Here is a 22,478-nt window from a genome sequence, read left to right as displayed (position 1 = left end):
ACAGTTACCCACCGCACTGTTCCTCTTCATCTGGGCATATCAGGTAACCACACTGAATCACTTACCTTTCACCTGATAAATGCTCCTCAGCAGCCAGTCATCCTGGGGTTTCCTTGGTTAGTAAAACATAATCCACATATTGACTGGAGGACTGGTTCCATTCTACAATGGAGTGAACATTGCCATGCGGTCTGTCTGAAATCTGTTTGTTACCTGCCTTCAACACCTCTTCATCTAATGAGCTCTCAGATCTCTCAGGTGTTCCAGCTGAGTACTTTGACTTAAAGGAGGTGTTTAACAAGTACAGGCCACCTCGCTTCCCCCACACCGCCCATATGATTGTGCCATTGACCTCCTCCCTGGCTCATCACCACCAAGGGGGAGACTCGTCTCTGTCAGCCCCTGAAACCAAGGCCATGGAGGAATACACTAACAACTCACTGGCAGCAGGCATCATCCATCCCTCTTCATCTCCTGCTGGAGCTGGATTTTTTTTTTTTTTGTGGATAAGGACAAATCCCTCCGACCCTGCATCGATTACCGCGGTCTGAATGATGTCACCATTAAAAACAGGTACCCCCTCCCACTCATCTCTTCTGCATTTGAACTGTGGCAAGGGGCTTCTGTGTTTACCAAGCTTGATCTCAGGAATGCCTATCACCTTGTTCGCATTAGGGAGGGGGATGAGTAGAAACGGCGTTCAACACCCCTAGAGGCCACTATGAGTACCTGGTTATGCCTTTCGGACTTACTAATGCTCCAGCAATATTCCAAGCCTTAGTGAATGATGTGCTCCGGGATTTTCTCAATGTGTTTGTGTTTGTATATCTTAATGATATCCTAATCTTCTCAAAGTCTGAACAGGAACATGTGCAGCATGTCCGCAGTGTTCTCCAGAGACTCCTTGAGAACCAACTGTTTGTGAAGGCGGAGAAGTCTGAGTTCCATGCCACTGAGGTGTCGTTCCTGGGATACATCATTTCAGTTCACATGTATCCCACCAAAGTTAAAGCAGTGGTGGATTGGCCGGTTCCCACCACTCTGAAGAAGCTTCAACAGTTCCTGGGGTTTGCCAATTTCTATCGTAGGTTTATCCGCAACTATAGTTCTGTGGCAGCTCCCCTGACAGCCCTCACCTCCCAGAAGGTAGCCTTCCAATGGTCCCCTGCTGCAGAAGAAAGGTTCAGTGAGTTAAAATCACGGTTCTCTTCTGCTCCCATTCTCATCCTTCCAGATCTAGACTGCCAGTTTGTTGTGGAAGTGGATGTGTCAGACTCCGGGGTGGGGGCAGTCCTGTCTCAGCGGTCAGCAGAGGACCAAAAGTTACATCCGTGTGCTTTTTTTCTCCCGCAAATTGTCCCCAGCGGAAAGAAATTATGACGTCGGAAACCAGGAGTTATTGTGGCTGTCAAGCTGGCTCTCGAGGAGTGGAGGCACTGGTTGGAGGGGGCAAAACATCCATTTGTTGTATGGACAGACCACAAAAACCTTGTGTACATCCGGTCAGCCAAACGGTTGAGCTCCTGTCAGGCCAGATGGGCATTGTTCTTTAATTGCTTTGACTTTACCCTGTCTTATCGCTCAGGTACAAGGATCGCCGTCAGTTCCAGTCCGACAACTGTCCCACACAACATGAAAGTATCCTCCCCACTAAGGTGGTCATCGGCGCAGTTACCTGGGATATTGTGGACAAGGTAGAATGGTCTCAGGCCGACCAACCGAGTCCCAGTGCTTGCCCTGATAATCGTCTGTATGTGCCTGTGAATCTCAGGTTCTCCAGTGGGGACATTCTTCTCGCCTTGCCTGTCACCCGGGGGTAAGGCGCTAGCCTAACCCTAGCTCTGCTGAAGCAACGTTTCTGGTGGGCTTCCATTGAAGAGTACGCCAAGGAGTTTATCGCTGCTTGCCAGATTTGCTCTCAGCACAAGACTGCTCGCCATGCCCCTTCTGGTCTTCTTCAGCCACTGCCTATTCCTCATCGCCCATGGTCCCACATCTCACTCGACTTTGTCATCGGACTGCCTCCCTCAGGGTAACGCCACCATTCTAACCATTGTGGACAGATTTTCTAAATCTGCTCAGTTTGTTCCATTGCCCAAATTACCATCTGCCAAAGAAACCGCTGAACTTATGTTGCATCATGTTTTCCATCTGCACGGCCTCCTCTGTGACATTGTCTTAGATCGGGGGCCACAGTTCACTTCTCGTTTTTAGACAGACTTTTGCCATCTGTTGGGGGCCACGGTCAGCCTTTTCTCTGGTTTCCATCCTCAATCCAACAGACAGACTGAACGGATGAACCAGGAAATGGAGACTGCATTGCGTTGCATCGCGTCCCAGACACCATCCTCCTGGTCCAAACAGCTTTTGTGGGTGGAATATGCTCACAATACGCTTCCAAGCACAGCAACAGGGCTTTCTCCTTTCCAGTGCTCTCGGGGATATCAACCTCCACTGTTCCCTGAGCAGGAGCAAGAGGCCAGTGTCCCGTCTGTCCAGGCGTCCATCCAGCGCTGTCGGCGCACCTGGTTGCGGGCCTGTTCTGCTCTCCTGCGTTCGTCCAACCGGTACCAGAGAAATGCCAACCGCCGTCGGATCCCTGCGCCAAGCTACACTCCTGGTCAGAATGTTTGGCTGTCCACACATGACCTCCCACTCCGGGTAGAGTCTAGGAAGTTGGCCCCAAGGTTTGTGGGCCCGTCCTCCAACACTAAGGTCATCAACCCTGCTGCAGTCCGTCTCCGCCTTCCTCGCTCTATGAGGATTCATCCCACCTTCCATGTCTCCAAGGTCAAACCCGTTAAGGAAAGCCAGCTCCAGACCCCCGCCACCCCCTCCCCCCCGGCTCATTGATGGGGGTCCTGCTTACTCTGTCCATTGCCTCATCAAGTCGCAACGGCGGGGAAGGGGTTTTCAATACCTTGTCGATTGGGAGGGTTATGGCCCTGAGGAGCGCTCATGGGTTCCGGCTCGTAACATCTTGGACCCTGACCTCATCTCAGCTTTCCATAGGGACCATCCTGACCAGCCTTTTGGGACGTCAGGAGCTGTCCCTAGAGGGGGGGGTCTGTCACAACTTCAGCAAGGCTTTAGTTTTTCATTTGTCTGTTTCCTGTTTTGCCACACTATCTCATGTCATTTCAGACTCTGCCACTCCCTCCTGCTCTGCATTACCTGCTGTTTTCATTCACCTGGCCTGCCCCACCCCCATACTTGCCTGCTCATCAGCTAATCAGCCCCTCAGTATATGTACCGGTCCATTTCCCTCAGTTCTTTGCCAGATTGTCTAGTGTGTTTACCTAGCTCTCCCGCGTCTTCTCATTCTGAACCTGCCTGCTCATGTATTGACCTGCCTTTTTGGACTTTGGACCTTCCTTTTTGCCTGTTCCTACTGGATTGACCTGCCTGTTTGGACTTTGGACCTTCCCTGTTGCCTGCTCCTACTGGATATGTTTGCTACACGGATTGACCTCTGCTTGGAATAAACACTGTTTCTTCACCTGAACTGTTTCTCTTGTCGTGCTATTGGGTTCTCGTCTGCCATTTGGTGATACCTGACAACATGGCTCTTCTTAATACCGTGGAACGCCCCATTCACTTGCATGGGCCCTTTACAACTTCTGGCGGTGAATTATATTTGATAATTAATTCACCGTTGCTAAGCATATAATGACTGCTGTCAAGGAAAGTCACTTATTCAAGGTACTTAATTGTGTAGCATCTACAGTAGCTGCTATCGTTGCTTTACACGGGGAATGGGTTAGCCTAGCGATTGTAATACTTGGTTCTATGAACATCTTTACTGTACCGACAGCGATATATTGTTTCACTTATGACAAATGTACTTATTGTAACAAATGCACTTATTTTAAGTCGCTTTGGATAAAAGCGTCTGCTAAATGCCCTAAATGTAAATGTAAGGAAAGTCAAGTTTATTTGCTGTCTTTCGTATCACTCCGCAAGTAGTCCGGTAATTTATCAATCCCAGCGTAGGCTACTCGGTTGCTAAGCGATGTCAACGTCTTTGGCATACTATTTCTCTGCTGACACTACGATTGCTGGTAACAAATAAATTGCAAAAAGACATACCGTGTGAAGTTCTTTTTTTGTTTTGGCAAGTGGCCGTGTATTAAGCGGGATAATGAACGTCGCCGGTCATTATCGAAAATAAGGCCAAAACTTATTTTCCCGATAATGACCACCGTTCATACTTTATCCCTTACATAACTAGTTATTCAAATTACCTTAATCACTGGAGGTAATCAAAGAAAAATAATAAGAAGTTGGCTCCCAATGTTAAAGGCACCAAAGTCAAAATTCACAGTAGGCCCATAAAGGATAGGTTACATCATCAAAACAATTGATTACCAACCATTGAATTCCCCATGTCGCTGATAACAATCATAATCACAGTGTCGGAGCCCCGATCCCTTCCGTCGTTCTCCAAGGAACGGCTGTGAGCGTTACCATGGCAACCTTGACGTCACCGTCAACACCTCAACCCAGATTCGACTCCGAAGTACACTTTTCATGTCGACGGAATTATGGGACTTTTTTTTGTCGTTGTACACACAATCACAAAATCAATGACAGCGAATGTAACCAAGGCATATAAATATATCCGGGCACACAATATATTTTTTATTTTTGTCGATAAAAAATTCGATACCAGAGTGATTACATGACAAAGTCGTCATTCATTCATGAACTGAGGTAACCCAGTTGATCGTAGGTTGTGGAGGTTGTTCTGTCACCTACACTGGGACCATTCAAATATGTTGGGTATTTATGTATGGTATTAAATAAATAAATGAAAATAGGCCAAGCCATAGCCTATTTCTTGTTGATAATTAATTTGATCACTAATATTTTATACACGCCTCTAGGCCTGTATCGTTTGGTTAGCAACACTCACTTGTGCGAATGCATTCTTTATTGTGATTGTGAATGACTAACTTTAATCTGCATTAAGCTCATTGTTTCAGAGGCCAGTTGAGTACTCCAAAGCGCCCTCTAGTGGGCTCGGCTACCGTTACCGACTATGCTCATCTCAGGCAGCACAAAACAATCTCTCAAAGACTTTGAGCAAAACATGTCTTGTACGTAACGGTTCGGGATCTAAAGGCAGCTTCTCGCTTCCAGCGCGGCAAGAAGCGTTGTCTTTGTTTTTCTTCACAAGTTGCCTTCCACTGCTGTATGATTCCCGTCGTGTCAGCGGCAGAAGAGCCAGAGAGATGCCTCAGAAAGCACTGGGATCCCTTGTAGCTCTTCTGTTTGCCGGGGCCTGTCTGGTTCAGGTAAGCCGGAGCTCGCGCTCAATGGGCGGTAGGAGCTTTCACTGTGGGCCGTGGTTCGCAGCTGGAAACAGGCCTTCTATTGTGCGTTTTGTCTCCACCTCAAAGGGAAGCAGGTTCGCTTTCTGAACTTATTGGGACGTAAGACCCGACAGTGGCGTCCGTAAAAATGTCAGATATATATTTTGTAAGACGAAATGCAATACATTGTCACACAATGTTAACTTTTGATTCACCGTGTCAGTACCAGAGATGCTGTTCCTACTGATAACCGGCAATGTGTCGTTCTGACATGTTGGTTATTTAGCCGAACTAGGCCAACCTTATGATGGAAACATCACTTTTTTTGGATGATTTTGAACTCAATTGGATTTGTATTTACCGTGTAATCTTTCAGTTATAACACAATTTTCACATTTTGGCCTCGTGCATAGTCAAGCAATAAACTCCACCATACATGTTCCTGTCCTATCGTTTGGAATCTGTTGTGTTCTATTGTAATGTATGCAATGTGTAAGCAAAAAACGAAGATGTGACCAGCTAGTCATTTATTTGTTTGTATTCTGATGAATTAACTATTACAACTGTGTGTGTGTGTGTGTGTGTGTGTGTGTGTGTGTGTGTGTGTGTGTGTGTGTGTGTAGGGAAAGGAGTTCTGTTTTGGTGTAAACAATGAGCAATACCGCTGCGAGATGGGCTACTGTTGCGGTGAAACCAAGTGTTGCACCTACTACTACGAGCTGTGGTGTAAGTCATGTAAACGTTATATTAAGTTTCACAGACAGCAGACACGCTCTGTTCTTTGAGGCACGTCTGAACTGAGGTCACCATTCACTGGAAAAGGAATTCCCATTTGGAAAGAGAACGTCAGGGATGAATTATAACTGGATAATGAGACAATTTAATTGTAACGTGATAGAAGCAGAGGGATGTGCACAACTCAAATAATCTAGAGAACCTTTGTGTTCGAGCTTTCTTTTATTTGACTATGGAAAATAAACATTTGCACAACCCATATATCTTTATTCTATTCAAATCTATTTATGTATATCATATTACCTGCAATGTATGACTTGAATTGGTAATTGATGGTCTCAAGATCAATTTCTATCGTGTCATGGATTAAAGATCACATTTATACTGACTTTGGGCCAAAAGTTCTGATAAGGGTCTGATAGAAGTTCTGAAAAATGTTTATGCTTTCATCTAAAACAATTTTCAAAAAACGTATATGCAGGATAGGGCAGATTGTAGAAGCTAAAAACTAAACAAAACCAAAAACACCCTCTTGCCAACATGTTTTACAAAGGAGAGAAAACAAACATGGCAATTTAGGGCAAGATGATTGTCTAGTGGCATTCCTGGCAGTGTCCCTGCACATAGCTCAGCATAGCATAGTAAAGGTATGTTTTGGACGCTATTTTCAGTTAACTAAACTAACTCACAATCTTATGTAATCTGAAATCAGAGAAGGCCAAAGTTATTCCCCAAAGGGATATTTGAGTATTACAGCTACGTAAGAGACAGAGGGTCAACAGAACATAGATGGTAACCAAGATAACAATATGAAATAATTAATACAAACTATTTAGGTAGCTACTCTTGCCACGTTTTTACTTAAGCCACGTTTTTACGTGGTACTTAAGCCAAACTAGATAATCAGTTCTATGGCAAAGTTAGCTTTCAGATTGAAGGAATTTGTTGTGTTGTATTGTTACAGAAACAGGAAAAATAGTTGTCAACCATGAGTCCAAACCTTATTTACACTTGGTTATTTTTTCCACTGCACATTATGCATGTGCACATGTATACATGCAACAAGTAATCCACAATCTAAACCTGTCTCTTTAAACCTGTCTCTCCCTCTCTCCCCCTCCCTCCCCTTCTCCCTCTCCCCCCTCTACCTCCCTCCTTCCCTCCCTCCCTCTCCCCCCCTCTCCCCCCTGTCCCTCCTCTCCCTCCCTCCCCTCCCTCCCTGCAGGGTTCTGGTTGGTGTGGACTCTGATCATCATGCTGAGCTGCTGCTGTGCGTACCGCCACCGCAGGGTGAAGATGCGTCTGCAGCAGGAGCAGCGCCAGAGAGAGATCAGCCTCATGGCATATCAGGGGGCGTCCAGCTCCTTCATCTCCCCGCCGCCCCCCAGCCTTAGTGAGTCAGAGAGAACTACATATATAGAACTATATATATAGAACTATATATATATATAAGTCAATATATATATGTATATATATAGAACTATATATATATAACTACATTTAGAACCATAAGAACTGTATATATGGAACTATATTTATAAAACTAAATGGAACAATATATAGAACTATATATATATATATATATATATATATATATAACTATATGTAGAACTGTATATATAGAACTATACATAGGACTATATATATTGAACTCTATATAGAACTCTATAGAACTATATATATATAAATAGAAAATACATTTCACGCAGAAAATGCAGTGCTGTAGTGAAAAGTGAGGTTGAAAATATCTTTTAGTAACGCCAGTTTAAGACGTAAAGAAATGTTAAATGGCTTAAATCAAGTGAAGGGATTTGAACAGTCTAAATGGAGTAAATGCGCACCATTTAAACAAATACAGTGAAGAGTTAAATAAATAGCTAAAGTGATAAAGTATGAATACATTTTAGATAAAATATAGTATAGCTGAGCTGTTCTGATAGTGTGTGTGTGTGCGTGGTAGTAACTTGGAAAGTAAGTTATTGACCTTATTCTTTCAGATCTAGTTGATCGAAATAAGTTCACAAAATGATGAGGCTTATATCTTTGGACTCCTTGGAGCTTTTCATTCTTTCAGCTTTCATCTGACACATCGTTTGTGTAGATAGCAGGACATTAAAAATATTGTTTTCAAGCATTGTTTTTAGCATTTAGTTTCTACCAGGAGTAAACCTAGATATGTAGCAATCCCCTACCATCTTGTTAAGCCATATAAACGGGGGTCCCGGCACACGAACGGCCGATATATAACAATCATATTTCCAATTGCTTAAAGGGATACTTCACCGGTGGAGATTTGAAGGTTATATGAAGTAAATGATCATATGTATTATAAATGTGCAAAGAAAATTGAAATCGGTTCATCATAGCCTGAGAAAAGGCAGAAAGTGTCTCTCTGGCTCAAAAGTAAGAAATCCTCCAACTACCACAGTGCATTGCACTCGCTGCACCGCCCGCCTGTTTCCATTTGGAGAGGGAAGGACCCATGGTCCTAGCGCGAGTGTTAGCGTGAGCAAACTTTGTGTAAACATATCCCTGTGATACGTTGACTAGCTTAGACTTCTGCCCTCGTTTTTTCAAACGCATCATTTGTATATTACTGTACATCATAAAAACATTTGCTAATTACAGTAGCTCAGCATATCAAGTATTTGTACTCAACCTTTTCTCCCCAGTTTAAATAAGTTTTTATCTATACAGTAGGCCTACTTTAGTATAACAGCACTTGGGTCAGTAAACAAAACTACTATTTACAAAAATAAAACGTGTAGTGTGCGTTTGCTAGAGTCAAAATAGTCACAGCTCATCTTGAGCATCTACTGTCTCCTGGTAGCCACGGTACTGCCCATCTTGTGCTGCGTATTTAGCTCTGATTGCCTAGGAAGCCGATACTGTCTAAGAAAGAAAGAGAACAACATTAGCAAAGCAAGATAAATTATGCCTTGAGTAGCCTATACAGCGTTACACGGACTTCAAACTAACGTAACGTAGCCTATGATCTGCCAATAAGATCGGCTACTTTCGGATAACTACATTGTCACGTTCCCCGGGACTCAAAACTATTGTAGCCAATGTGTTAGTAAAAAAAAAAAAACACTAACTCAATGCTCAGACGTCTGTTTCTCCCGGCGGGCTTTAGCTGGAGTTTCCAGTACACTTTCTGGGTCCAGAAATATGTATCCAATACCCAACTGTTCAGATGAGGCGTAAAGCCTGGGGTGCGAAACTCGGGTGACACACAGACTCGACAACACACACGTCCGTGTCATCCTCCGATTCCGTGATTTTGTCCAGAACAAATTGGCACCGCTGGAATTCTCGGCAGCAGACAGACTCTTGTTCTGTGTCCATTGGCGCACAGTGAGAGCACAGTCACCACCAATCCGCCCCAGCTCGAGCCATTGCGGGTAGGGTTGGGCATCGAGCATCGATTGGAACCGGGACTTACATTCCAGTTCTCCCGGAATCGTTCAAATTTTAAAATTTCGATTCCTAGTTTTGATGCCCAGTCCGCCGACCAGAAGAAGAAGCCGCCGAAAACGAACGAAGAAGAAGCTTCCGGAGAAGCCGCGAAACATGGAAACTGTGCGGCGGCGCTCGAAAGTGTGGCTTAACTTAAAATAAATGACAAGTCGGCTTGGTGCAACACTTGCAAAACGATTATGTCGTGCAAAGGAGGGTGTACAACCAACATGATTAAACATCCGGGGTCATGGTGTAGAGATAACAGCTTTAAAGGGTAATTCCGGTGTAAAATGGATTTGGGATATGTTTTGTATGATAACGAGTTGAAACGTTCGTTTAGGAGCACAAAAAACGTATATAGACGTTTACTTCAGTTGGCTGTTTATAGCCGATTCTATCAAAACACTATAAACTTAGAACGATGGGGGCACTGGTTAAGGTAAAAACTAAATCGCTATTTTAAACCACTTAAAAGGCTTAAAGTAGCCTCGACAGGTAGATTGACGAACACAGAGATTGTGACATCCGTCAGCAACACGCAAGCTCTGTGTTCGCCTATCTACTTATCGAGTCTTAAAAACAAAATGGCGTCGACGGGTGCTCTACTAACGGTATTTCGTGTATAAAATGTCATTTTTAATAAACAATCTGTACACTTACAAAGTTCTCAATGCCTCGTTTTATATGTTAAGACCCTTATTATACTACCAAAGAAGTGTCGGGCTACTTTTAGCCTTTTAAGTGGTTTAAAATAGCGATTAAGTTTTTACCATAACAAATGCCCCCATCGTTCCAAGTTTATAGCGTTTTGATAGAATCGGCTAAAAACAGCCAACTGAAGAAAGCGTCTATATACAGTTTTTGTGCTTCAAAACGAACGTTTCAACTCATTATCATACAAAACATATCCAAAATCCATTTTACACCGGAATTACCCTTTAAGTTTAAGTACCTGCAGGATGTCTAAATGTGAAGTTTTCAAAAATGAATTAAACTATCTTGTGAAAAGTATACCTCTGTGAAAAGAAAATTCATAACATTTATATTCATTTCATAGATTTGATATTTATATACTAGTTGAAAACAGCCCTGTGAGAAATTCAAAATGATGTTCATAAAAAGTACAAATTTCATAGAATTAAAATTCATGGAGAAGTTCAGACTATTTCATCCAGAAAGACCTCTGGTTAGCTAGCTCATTTAAAACATGTAAACTTTTTTGACCCTGCCTCTTAAGAGAATCGGAATCGAGAATTGTTAGGAACCGGAATCGAAACAAGGAATCGGAATCGGAACCGGAATCATTCAAATTCAAACGATGCCCAACCCTAATTGTGGGCTCCTCGTCTGCGGCAGGCAGGCAGGTCGTTTGCCTCGGCTGTAGCGGCGGCAGCTTCAGCCGCCTCCTGTTCCTCCATAGCCCTCAGCTGCTCGTCGCTATATTGTGGCTCATAAAGGTAGCCACGAACATCTGTTTCTACCATAACTTCTTCAAAATCCCAATCCTCCATATTGTGTCCGTCTGCGTATTCAGTACCTTCGGCCATGTTTTCTGCAGGTGAAGTCTAACGCACTGGCACTGATCTGTGATAGGTCTGTTAGCGCATTGGGTCCCACCCCCTATGGGCAGGTTTGAAAGGGTGGGAACTAGTGCTTGTAGTCTCAATAGAAATCCCCCATCTTGTATTTCCTTCTGGCAATGACGCAAAACGACGATTTTTGCTTTATTGCCAGAAGGAAGTGTAAGAGGTAAATACGGATTTCTCCCGTTTCACTTTTTTTTTCAAAAGTATGACTGGGTTTCTAACAATGCAAAGCTTAATGCAAATGGGTGGAGTGTTCCTTTAATAATTTTAGCGCCAATTAAACAAGAACAAGTGTCACTAGGTTCAATATTGCCATTGTTGTGCTCCGCGTCGTCCGCAATGGTTGGCTTTGTGATAGCCATGCTTTGGGCGATCACGTGATCCGCTCTAGCCCAAGCTAGAGCATGTGACTTCACACGCTCTAGCCTCAATGGAAGACAGCTGAAAATATACAAATCGGGTATGAAATTAAACTGATTCTGAAAAATGCATAAATTATATCGAAATTCTGTTTTGATTTAATTGAAGATACATGTGTGTTGATTTGTTAAATGTTTGAAAGAAGGTTAATGGTTAAAATGGACCAAGTTACGAAGCCTGAAGCAGTTGAAGTGGCGGATGGCTTGGCCTCCTCCTCCTTTTCCACCCCATCTTTCATTGTAAAAAAATACTATTAAAATTGTAGAATATCTTAAAAAATTTAAAATATTGAAAAAATTTGAATGGAATCGTGCGATTCCAAGCTAATCTGAACATTGTAAAATTGGAATGGGCTCCAATTGTGGTAGAAGGAGTAGGGTCTAAAAGTTTGTAAAGAATAAGAAAGAAAGAACGAATGGATAAAACCTAAGAAGAACAATAGTTGAGCGCTGCATGCAGCACTCTATATATATATGCATATATATTAGCGGTGTAACGATACACGTATTTGTACTGGACCATCGCGGTGCAGGCACTTCGGTGCGGTTACAGAGGTGGACCGCGGTGCGTAAATGTGGCGTACATAGCGTTAATATGGCGAATGTAAAGGCTCGTTTTGCGATGCAGAATTTAAAATCTTGAAGTCGGAGTTCCCCCTGGACCGTTTAGCCAAAGTATACTGCTCCGACTCCGTAACTACAGAGACCCCTCAGCAGCTCTCCGTCGGGATGTCGGATACGCAATGCAATTCGCCGCCCAATCGATCTTATATGTTGACTACAAACCATGTAAGCAGTTTTGTAAATGAACTTCCAAAGCTTTTCAAATCTTATTTGGTGTTTTATTGGTCCTTAAGGTGCAGTAAACAATGTACAAAGTAATTAAGGTGCAAAGTCAAACCGGAGAAATGATTCTGGAAATTATTTTGTTAGAGGACCAATCACAGCCCTTGCCGTCTCTGTTGCGTCTACCAATAGGTCCATGGCGTCGACGGATAGTTAAAAAATATTGGATGGTGTTTTCATTGCTGCTGATCTACTGCCATTCTCCGTTTTTGACAAGCAGTTTTTTTAAATTTTACCCTTAACTACCGTCCTGTACCGTACCGTGACTTCAAAACCGAGGTACGTACCGAACCGTGACTTTTGTATACCGTTACACCCCTAATATATAAATATATATATCTATATATAGATATATATATTAGTGCTGTCAAGCGATTAAAATATTTAATCACGATTAATCGCATTAATGTCATAGTTAACTTGCGATTAATCACACATATTTTTCTAGTCTAAATATCCCTTGATTTCGTGCTGCTAGCCTTTTAGTGAGATCAGAGCGTGTTGAAAAGGACAGTAAGAAGAGAGAACCGCAGTGGAAGGCCTATCGTGAAACGTTAATAGCCCAGGCTTTTATTCGTTTCAATCACTGAACTTTCGAACAAAACTCTTGCTCAGCAAAGATGGGAAATAGTTTAACATTTATTATTTAAACCAGTATGAATATTCCTACCGTACGTAGGCCTATACACATTACCAGGCTATCGAATAACACCTGCACACACACCACACACATACACACACACACACACACACAAACACACACACACACGTTAAACTGACAGCACTAATATATATACATATACACATACATACATACATACATACATAAATACATACATACATACATACATACATACATATATTATAGCGGGCCAGTGGGTGTGGGGTTTCCACACCACCAAGTTGAACGATAAAACCACACAACACAGAGAGCAGGTAAACAGGTTATCGCGTAAACCAAACCACCAGGGTGGGAAAATGCTCATCCACCTCCGTCAGGGTCCAATCCGTATCCCTAAAAACTCCAGGTCTACTTCCACCTCTTTCTCTCTCGTCGGCAGTGATAGAGTACTCCCAAAAGGTCCCACAGTTGCTGTCTGTCGTTGGCTACCCCTGGCTCTTTCTCCGGCTCTGTCATGTGGTTGCCTGCTCTCCCCTTTAACCCCAAGCACTCCTGGATAACGATCCTCAGGCTTGCCTCTTTACAGGGAGGAAGTCCATGTAAGGCTTGGGGGTGGAGCCAGCAGGTTGTCAGATACATCACTCCCCTTACTCCTCCCTGCCGTCTGCCACACACCCTCATCCTCAGCTCCAACCAGGAGGGAGGGGCGGTCCAGCTCCCCAGAGCATCCCTCCTGGAACAGGCATCTGTGTTCCCATGGGCTGCGTCTTCTCTGGCTGCGTCGTCTCCCACTGCCCCTTCTCCCACGGCCTTGTCTCCCCGTCTCTTGCCGCCTCTCTGGCGGCGTTGTCTCCGTCTGTGCTGAGACAAACCTGCTGGGGGCCAGGACGGGAAACTGCAGCACCTGTAACCCTGCCGACATGGCTGGCTGTCAGCGCTCCCACCAGCTCCCGATACATGGCCTGCTGTGCGTTGTTTGTCTCCACCAGTTGTCGCACCAACGCTTCCATGCTCTCTCTCTCTCTCTCTCTCTCTCTCTCTCTCTCTCTCTCGTCGGCAGTGATAGAGTACTCCAAGAAGGTACCACAGTTGCCATCTTTCATTGGCTATCCTTAGCTCTTTCTCCGGCTCTGTCATGTGGTAGCCTGCACTCCCCTTTAACCTCAAGCACTCATGGGTAACGATCCTCAGGCTTGCCTCGTTAGAGGGAGGAAGTCCATGTAAGGCTTGTTGGTCAGATTAGAGCTTAGATCGGGTCAAGAAAGCCCGACCAGACCCGAGCCCGTGCATGCTCTGTCCGAGCCCGGCCCGGCCCAGCCTGACACATTAACTGTAATTATAAGCCCGAGCCCGATTACAACCCAACATTTTTTTTAATACATGGGGTGTTATATCTGACGTTCTCAAATATAATTTGGCTAAATATATATAGGCCTATTATATTTCTGTTTATGTCATAGATTTCTCCTCAGATTAGGCCAATAAAGCAATGATTTAAAAAAACAAAAACAAAACACAAACGCTTGATCAAAGGCCCGGCCCGACCCAGCCCGAAGATAGTGGTGGGAAATATCGGCCCGACCCGGGCCGATATTTTCTGCTGTGGTGGTATTTCAGAAAACACACATCTCATCTCATGCAATTGTTTATGTTGAAATATATTGGGTATTCAACAGATATTGGTGCTCCGAATTACAGCTATCTGACGCGGGGTACTAGGACTAAAACTTAATCAGCGGTAGGAGTCCATTGTGTTAAGCGATGTTTATCTGCCAAGGAGACGGTCGGGCAGTGGCACACCTCCCTATAGAGCATTCGTTTGTTCAATATTTCTAAATAAGGGGAATTACAAAGTAGAGGTGGGAATCACAGGGTACCTCATAATTCGATACGATGTGCAATACATGGCCCACGATACCGATTATATCGCGATACAGCGATCTGCGATAAACAATATATTGTTAGACGATCGTTAACAATACATCATCTAACTATGAATACAAAATGACTGTGAAAAAGTGAAGTGCTGGATTTCTGTCTTTATTCATGGTCCGGAATTTTTTCTCGGTTCCATTCCTCGTCTTTGGTTAGTTAACTTCAAGTTTCCCTCGTTCAGGTGTTGAGCGCTGCTTCTAGGAGCAAGGAAATCTGTTGAGAGTGCCTTTTTTTATTAATTAAACTATCGTTATTAGGGCCGCCCCAGTGGCTAACCGGGTACAGTGCGTATTATTAATGCTCGGTCCTTACCGCAGCGACCCGGGTTTGATTCCTGCCCGGGATCCTTTGCCTCTCTCTCTCTCCAATACATTTCTGTCCAACTCTTAATGAATAAAGTATATAAATGCTTAAAAAAAAAAAAAATTAACACGAAGAAATGCATACATTGCCAAGTGTAAAAATCGCTTCTAGGCAGATGTTTCAATTTCACTGTCTTGCCTGTGTAAAATGGAGGGGGTATCTTCCCCCTTCGTCAAGGAGCCGGCTACCTTGGTTCATGGGAGCAGGCGGAGCTACGCATGGAGACCTCTAGAAAAATGTGAACTCAGAGTGTTATTTTTTTTTATTCAAGCCACTCACATGCAATAATGAATAGACTACATCTGAGTGTAGGCAACAAACGCGAACATATTCTTTATTTTTCTGGACACTTTTTATCCCGACAAAAGCCTCATAAGGAAAGTTCCTTACGAGGCTAAATACAGGCAAAATATAGCTTGGCCAGTGGCACTCTGTGTGGGTGTAACGCACTCAGACAGTATCAATCAAGATTAAACCTACTATCGCTGATGTAAAAATAAAAAATAGTGCACAAGTAGGTCCTTCTCGTTGAGATTTTCACTGAATCTATGGAAGAATGGTGCTTATGTCCTCGCTATTCATTATTCTAGGCTGTAAGTATTAAAACCAAGCAAGACTTGTCGATTTTAGAACCACAGCACCGTATGCTTGACAATGTCATACTTTCTACATCACCAGCAGCTCAGCTGTAGTTTTTTTAATTTGTGTGGTTTTAAAGCAAGCCACACTATTGTAATCATGTGTCTTATTATTATTATTCCACCTCATTTTTGATAATTATCACCTTCTACAATGTTGCAGGTATAAAAACCAAGCCCAGTGCAAAGAATTGCACAGTTCGCCATTCCTATGATTTAAATACTTCCGAAAGGGAAAAGGGCAGAAAAACTCAAATCAAACAAACCTGAACACCTGGGAGATCCTAAACAGGCTTATGTACACCGGAAGTAATGAGGTCTCCAAAAAGCTTAGTACCGCTCTGACCATAAAGACCGACCCATAAGCCCAAGTGACCCACAATTGGGTCCAAATACTCCTACTACTCCTGATACTAATGCCCCACCTTATGGTATTTTTTGATATTGATTATGTTAAAAAAATAAAAATTGACCACAATCTATGTTTGTGATTTTGTGTGCTTATCAAGGACATCCCTCTTAGGTTATGTGGAAAGTTTTGTTTTGATAGCTAACAAAATTACATTGCTTTGTCAACTTTCATTTTCTCACTGCTAGACAAGCTATATTTTATAATGGAGGTTAATGGGGAAAAACGCTGACTTCAAACATTCTGAAGGCGAACAACTCAGGGTTGGTACATGAATAGAAACTGTGTTTAAGCAGGTCTCCAATAATTATAGTACCACTTTGATGACAGGGTCGCCATTTGGTGGACACTTTAATCCAGAGTGTTTTAGATTAAAATATCCTAAATTCAACTCAGGATATTATCATTGACACGCTGGTCCAGTTCTGATTTGGTCCTATGTGCTCTGACAGGGTTTTGGAACGACTGTAAGCTCCCCGACTATGAGGAGGTTGTGGGCCATCCCCCGACTCCTCCTCCACCCTACTCCGAGGCCCCGCCCACCCTCCCCCTGCCAGCCAGTCAGCCTACGGCAGCCGCCACCGCCCTGGTGCTGCCCCTCCCCCAGGCCGCTGGGTCCGCCTCACCACCACCACCAGCACCAGCAGCCTCCAGCCCGTCACATCCGCCGTCGGGGCAGGCGGAGGAAGAGGAGGAAGAGCTGATCACCCGCCGGCGCCACGTCACGGGCGACTCTGGGATCGAGGTGTGTGTGTGCCAGCTGGATGAGGAAGAGGAGGAGGAGGAGGAGCCACAGGGGGCCGCTGAGATGCGGCTGTGCCGGAGCGCAGGCGGGGACTGCTGCTCCGGGCCTCTGCACCACCAGAAGCGAGCCCTGAGACACCAGGATCCCAGCCGGCCGGGGCCTCAGACCGCAGGTGCCGGCCCAGGGGACCATATGGTCTAGGATTAGGCCACCGACTGCCCTGGGCCACTGCCGCTGCCGAGTCTTGTTTCAAATAATGTCTTTGCCTGTCTTCTTGCTTCACAGAGGCTCCAACAACAAGAGCTAACGTTGGCAGTCGTCATGGCAACCGTCGGTCAGGGTGGTGAAGAGGGGAATTTAAAGAAAGATGATTGGGAAAAAACCTAAATGTACGGATGGCTGTACGGATGAAGTATTTCCAGAGGAGGAGTGATGCCTCCTTTTTAGAAGAAAAGGAAAATCTGTGCCCAGATTTTCTGTGCCCAGATAAAACATGGGGGTTGTAGTGTTGGGCTTAAACTCCTCTCCCTTCTCTCCTGTCTGGTTTTCCTCTCCCTCTGGTCTTGGCTGATTCATTGCATCGGTCCCAAGGTTTTGGTTCCTACAGGCCGCGGTGATGCCCGGCAGGGGTTCAGGAGAACTTCTGATAACATTCTCCCCCCAGACCAAAGAGTGGACCCTGTGATAACATCAGCTGTCTGCTGATGTCTGAGGTCAAAGCATTAGAGCATTCCCGCCATCTTGGATCTTTACATGAATTTCTTTGCTGGACCTGTTGGATATGTGGGTCTAGAGAGGATTGACAGACGAGAGCAAAAGGAGAGAGCTTGGAGAGGAGTTTGGACTTTGACTTTTCTGCTTGTGCTTCTAGTTTCTATATCATATTGTCTTTCATGGGAACCCTTTTGGTTCCTTTTACCCGTCATCTCTTCACACCCGTTTCAGTCATGTGGTTGGCGCTTCACCTCACAGCGATTGGATTTTAACAATTGGTTTTAATGGGACTTGTTATCTTGGGGTGTGTGTGGTCTTTTTGGTGGTTGTTACTGCTGTTGCTTTAAACCACAGCGGGATCAACTACAGGCACAGCCCTCACCCAATGAGAGGGGTTCCTGAGCTGGGCTGGGCTGCAAAGTTCACCTATAAGGATCCTGCTTGCGGTTGTGTGTGCGATATAAAGTGATGTGTCTGCAGCGGGAGATGGACTTCAACCCTCCGACAGCGCTCTGATTCAACAGGAACAGCGTTATGGTGTCTGTTTGGTTCTCTAGAGTTGGGAAACTGATGTCAGGTTTGAATACACGTGACCGTGATCAAACGCTTTTCACTCAATGTTACACACAAACACACACACAAACACTTGAATTCCGACTAAGGTTTAAGATCCATACGTCCTATATTTCCATATTTTTGATTGTGTGAGATCTCTGATCTTTGCTTAACACAAAATGTGTGTACTTATGCAGTGAGCACCTAGTGAGCTAGAGTTAGCTATCCCTGCGGGGTAGCGGTCACCAGCAGTGGATGACTGCTGCTGCGTAGATGAGGACGCGCCATAGGGTTTCTGTGGTATTCTCTGTTCAGTAGTGGTCGGGCTGACAGAGGAAATGACCATGCTACATGGTAGCGGCAGCAAGTGTTAGTAAAGCTGCACATAGTAACTGCATGCTGCTCGCATCGTCAATAGAAGCATAGTGGTGGAATTTGGTGATTTCACAGAAGAATTGTAAAGAAGCACCCCACCTCCCAAAAAACACCTTTAACTCTTTCTCTGGATGTCTGGGTTGCATCAAACAAGATGACGGTGGACCCATTTCCTGTTTTTATAACCCACGACGAGGTCAGACAGTAGGCGACTTCTATTGGGCTGAAACCGACACAAATACTCACAGAAAGGAACTACATCTATGTCTAGCTTTTGAATTGAGTAAGCACTGCAGCCCCCAGCACGATGTCCTCCCAAATACAGAGTAGTCTTCTTCTGTCTGACATCCACACTTGATTAAGTGATACGCTTGTATTTAAGTGTGGATTACATTTAATCGGTGGCCGCATAAACTTGTAATAACCTCTTTTTTTTATCCGCTTTTTTTCATACATTTTCTATGTATACACCTTAAGCTGCCTTGCTATGTAATTAGGCAACCGTTTTCTTGTCATAAGGTTGCACAGTAGATTAGGTTTTTATTTTGGACTGGAAAAGAATACTTGTGCTACCTATGTCGGAATGCCTTATTAATTTGTCGATTTAAATTATGGTTTTGATCAGTTCTGTGATGAGTAATTGGTGGCTTGGTGTTTGTTGTTGTATTTCGGGCAAGAAACAAGTCATGTTTGTTTGTTTGTGTGGCATGCAGAGCATGTTTAATGTAGAGCACTTCCTGTCTCCCTGTTGGATACAGGAAGTGGCTTCTAGGCTGTTCTCAACCCACTATAACTGAACCACTAGATATGGAAATTCATGTATGAGGTGGTGGGCTTTAGTTTGGTCAAATAAAGTGTACAAAACACAATGCTTTGGATGAGATGGGGCGACCTAGCGATGTTTTGATATTTTATAACGACTGTATTGAGATCGGCCTGAGATCCAAAACCGATGATTTAAATTTTGTTTTGGAAACTTTTTTCATACATTTAGGTTTGGTTTGTATGATTGCTTAAACGTGTTCCGGGGGTAGTAAATGGGGGGGCTATACTTTTAAAATTGCCAAAAAAACGCTCCCTGCTTCTCACCGTTTACCTAGATGAAGGGCTTTATGGTAAGTTATTCACACACCTCCTCATCCCTTAAGAAGGGTTGGATGCAGCCGCATGGTTCCTGTGTTCAGGTTGTGGGGGATAATGAGTTCCTCCCAGCTCGGTGATGGTTTATATTCAACAATAAGTGATTGTATACAACAATGTATATTCAATTAACAAGCTACATCTGCCTTCTGCGTTGAGAGTTATTGAGTTTTGTCTTTCATCAATGTTCACAGAGGTGTGTGATGTGTCCACCTGGGCTCCAGAGACCCCCCCCCCCCACCCCTCTCTCTCTCACATACATGTATACATACATACATACATACATACACACACACACACACACACACACACACACACACACACACACACACACACATACATATGACTTGAGCCCCGATCATCTCTATTTTACACCAGTTTAGCGCCCCCCCAGTCACTGGTCTAATATCCATTAATGAACTTTATCATGAGGTTAACGGTTTTGTATGTCCGACTCTCAGGGTTTGATTCCTAGACGAGCTTTCAGATTATTCCAAACCCCATTATGATCGCATTGTTAGTCTTGGCACAAACATTCCCCCCAACCACTGTAATCCTTTCATCTTCACCCGTGCATCACATACCTCTGTACTGTACTGTACTTAAAAAAAAAGGCTATGCAAAAATACATAAACCCCTTCTATTTGTTGTTGCAATCTCTTTCCCCCATCGTATGTCATGTATTTACAATACATAGAAATATACAAGCAATATGTCCGGCAATCCCCTGTCTCCCCTACTGTACTATACTTCAATATTAACTTTTTTCAAGAAAAATATGCAAAAGAATGAAGAAATTAAAAAAAAAAAAAACTGGCTTCTGAGTGTGATGGTGTTGGAGGAATCACGGGTGAGAACATCAGAAGCTATCGAGTTTAATTTGGTTTCTCCGGATCCAATAAAAAGAGGGTATGCTGTTTGGAAAAGTGCGTTTGCAGCTTAGCAGGCGAGAGAGTGTGTTTGCCTCTTAAACAACAAAGCACCATTCATTAACAAGTTGAAATATATAAACAATAACAGACAGGTAATATAGGAATTGGTTGTCTTTATTTTTTTGGTTAGGAATGTTACTACTTTGGGCTGTTCTGTTTTCTTATGTCACTCATAAGTATATAGTGGTGGCTAAACCTTGCTCCTGGTCTTTTGTAGGCATTGAACAACGTCCCCTTCCGCAATAGAAAATGTAAACTATACTTTCTCTTTACCGAAACACAGCAAATGTTGTAAAACTGATGTCGGTGCCATTTTGGTGTGTTTATTTGTGTGAGATTTTTTCTTATGCCAAAACAAAAAAAAGTATCCAATGTAGATGCAGACTATTCATATTTGGATTTTTTTTTTCGCACACCAAAATCAAGCAAAAATATAAAAAGAATAGAAATAGAATAATTAAATGTTAGGCAACAATTATAAGCAGTCAAAGTGTATGGTATATAGATTGCTTTGTTTTAGTCAAAGGCTTATATACTCCTGGGTCATCATTTGTATTTTATTTTTTTAATAAAACATAAATATTGGCGCTCAACTCACAGCCTCTGGATTTTTATTTATTTATTTGACGTTCATTTTTGGGAAGAAAGAATCATCATCAAAACAGTCTGAGTGTTAATAACCAATCCTAACCCTTTAGAAATTATTACAGTTTTTGCCAATTGCTTAGACACTATAGACACATGCTTAGACCAAAGTAACACAACTTGAAATTTGTGTTACTACACCTTAAACAAATGTAACCATACCTTAAAAAAAGCGATGCTTTGCACTTTAGCTGCAATTGTGCAACACACTTGCTCCTGCACACTACACACAATTTCATACATAAAACACTTAGTTCATCTCAGCGTATCATTGGGAAAACACATCTATTCACAACACAAAACAGATTGGGTAATTAATTAATTAAATTATTTAGATATAATTAAAATACTTAGATACACACCTGAAAACACTTACTTACAAAACTGAACAACAGCTAACAACAATCAGTCAGCTACAAAAAGGCCAAAGCGCAATTGTGCACGTCCCGGGTCAGCGCGGTGGAAATTTATTGTGTGCCTCCTTAAGCCTTCGAGGTTAACTGCACCATCATGCAAAAATAGGTCCCTACAATACCCGACATATCATCACATTTCTAGATGCACTTCATGAGGCAGCTGTACAGGACAGATCAGAGCAGCCCAGGTTCATTGTTGTCTCGTATAATGTTAGTTTCCATCGGGTTGTTCTTGTCCGGAACTGGTTCACCAACCATAAACAATTTGAAGCCCTTACTCGCCATTTCTAAAACCTATAGAATAATCTTTTTCGGCTTGGAGATGGCGCGTATATGACCGCCAACCACATGCCCGCATGCCTCTTCTGCAGGTAATGGAACGGCCTGCGGAGACATTGAGGTAGCGTCAATCCATGGATGGATTCGGCACACAATGCGAGGATCCATAAGCCCACCCACGCACAATTGCCTTGTTTTCCTGTGTTTACAGTACAGTAGTGTATTTTTGTTTTATTTTTGCTTAAACTGAATTTACTGAACTGTAAAGTAGGCTACCGTACCGCAATGTACAGTATTGTGGCAACTCCTCCAGGGTCGCGCAGGGGATCCTGGGAATTGGGGTTGTC

At 43.5% G+C, this 22,478-nt stretch overlaps 1 protein-coding gene across 1 annotated transcript; it reads left to right on the top strand.

Annotated features, from left to right (window-relative positions):
- The first annotated feature begins 5,042 nt into the window (after positions 1-5,042).
- wbp1 (WW domain binding protein 1) lies at positions 5,043-21,384 on the top strand. The gene is made up of 4 exons (XM_079734752.1): positions 5,043-5,297; positions 5,939-6,041; positions 7,276-7,443; positions 16,783-21,384. Exons 1-4 carry the CDS (start codon positions 5,235-5,237, stop codon positions 17,274-17,276), a joined length of 828 nt encoding a protein of 275 aa, XP_079590878.1. The 5' UTR covers positions 5,043-5,234; the 3' UTR covers positions 17,277-21,384.
- The last annotated feature ends 1,094 nt before the right edge of the window (positions 21,385-22,478 follow it).

The sequence above is a fragment of the Pollachius pollachius genome (assembly GCF_949987615.1).
Source record: "Pollachius pollachius genome assembly, chromosome: 4".
Lineage (NCBI taxonomy): Eukaryota > Metazoa > Chordata > Actinopteri > Gadiformes > Gadidae > Pollachius > Pollachius pollachius.
This window is presented reverse-complemented; position numbering and strand designations above follow the sequence as displayed.

Coding starts and splice junctions, on each gene's coding strand:
- wbp1 (XM_079734752.1), top strand. CDS start 5,235: ATGCCTCAGAAAGCACTGGGATCCCTTGTAGCTCTTCTGTTTGCCGGG. Junction 5,298..5,938: donor CCGGGGCCTGTCTGGTTCAG/GTAAGCCGGAGC, acceptor GTGTGTGTGTAG/GGAAAGGAGTTCTGTTTTGG. Junction 7,444..16,782: donor CCCGCCGCCCCCCAGCCTTA/GTGAGTCAGAGA, acceptor GTGCTCTGACAG/GGTTTTGGAACGACTGTAAG.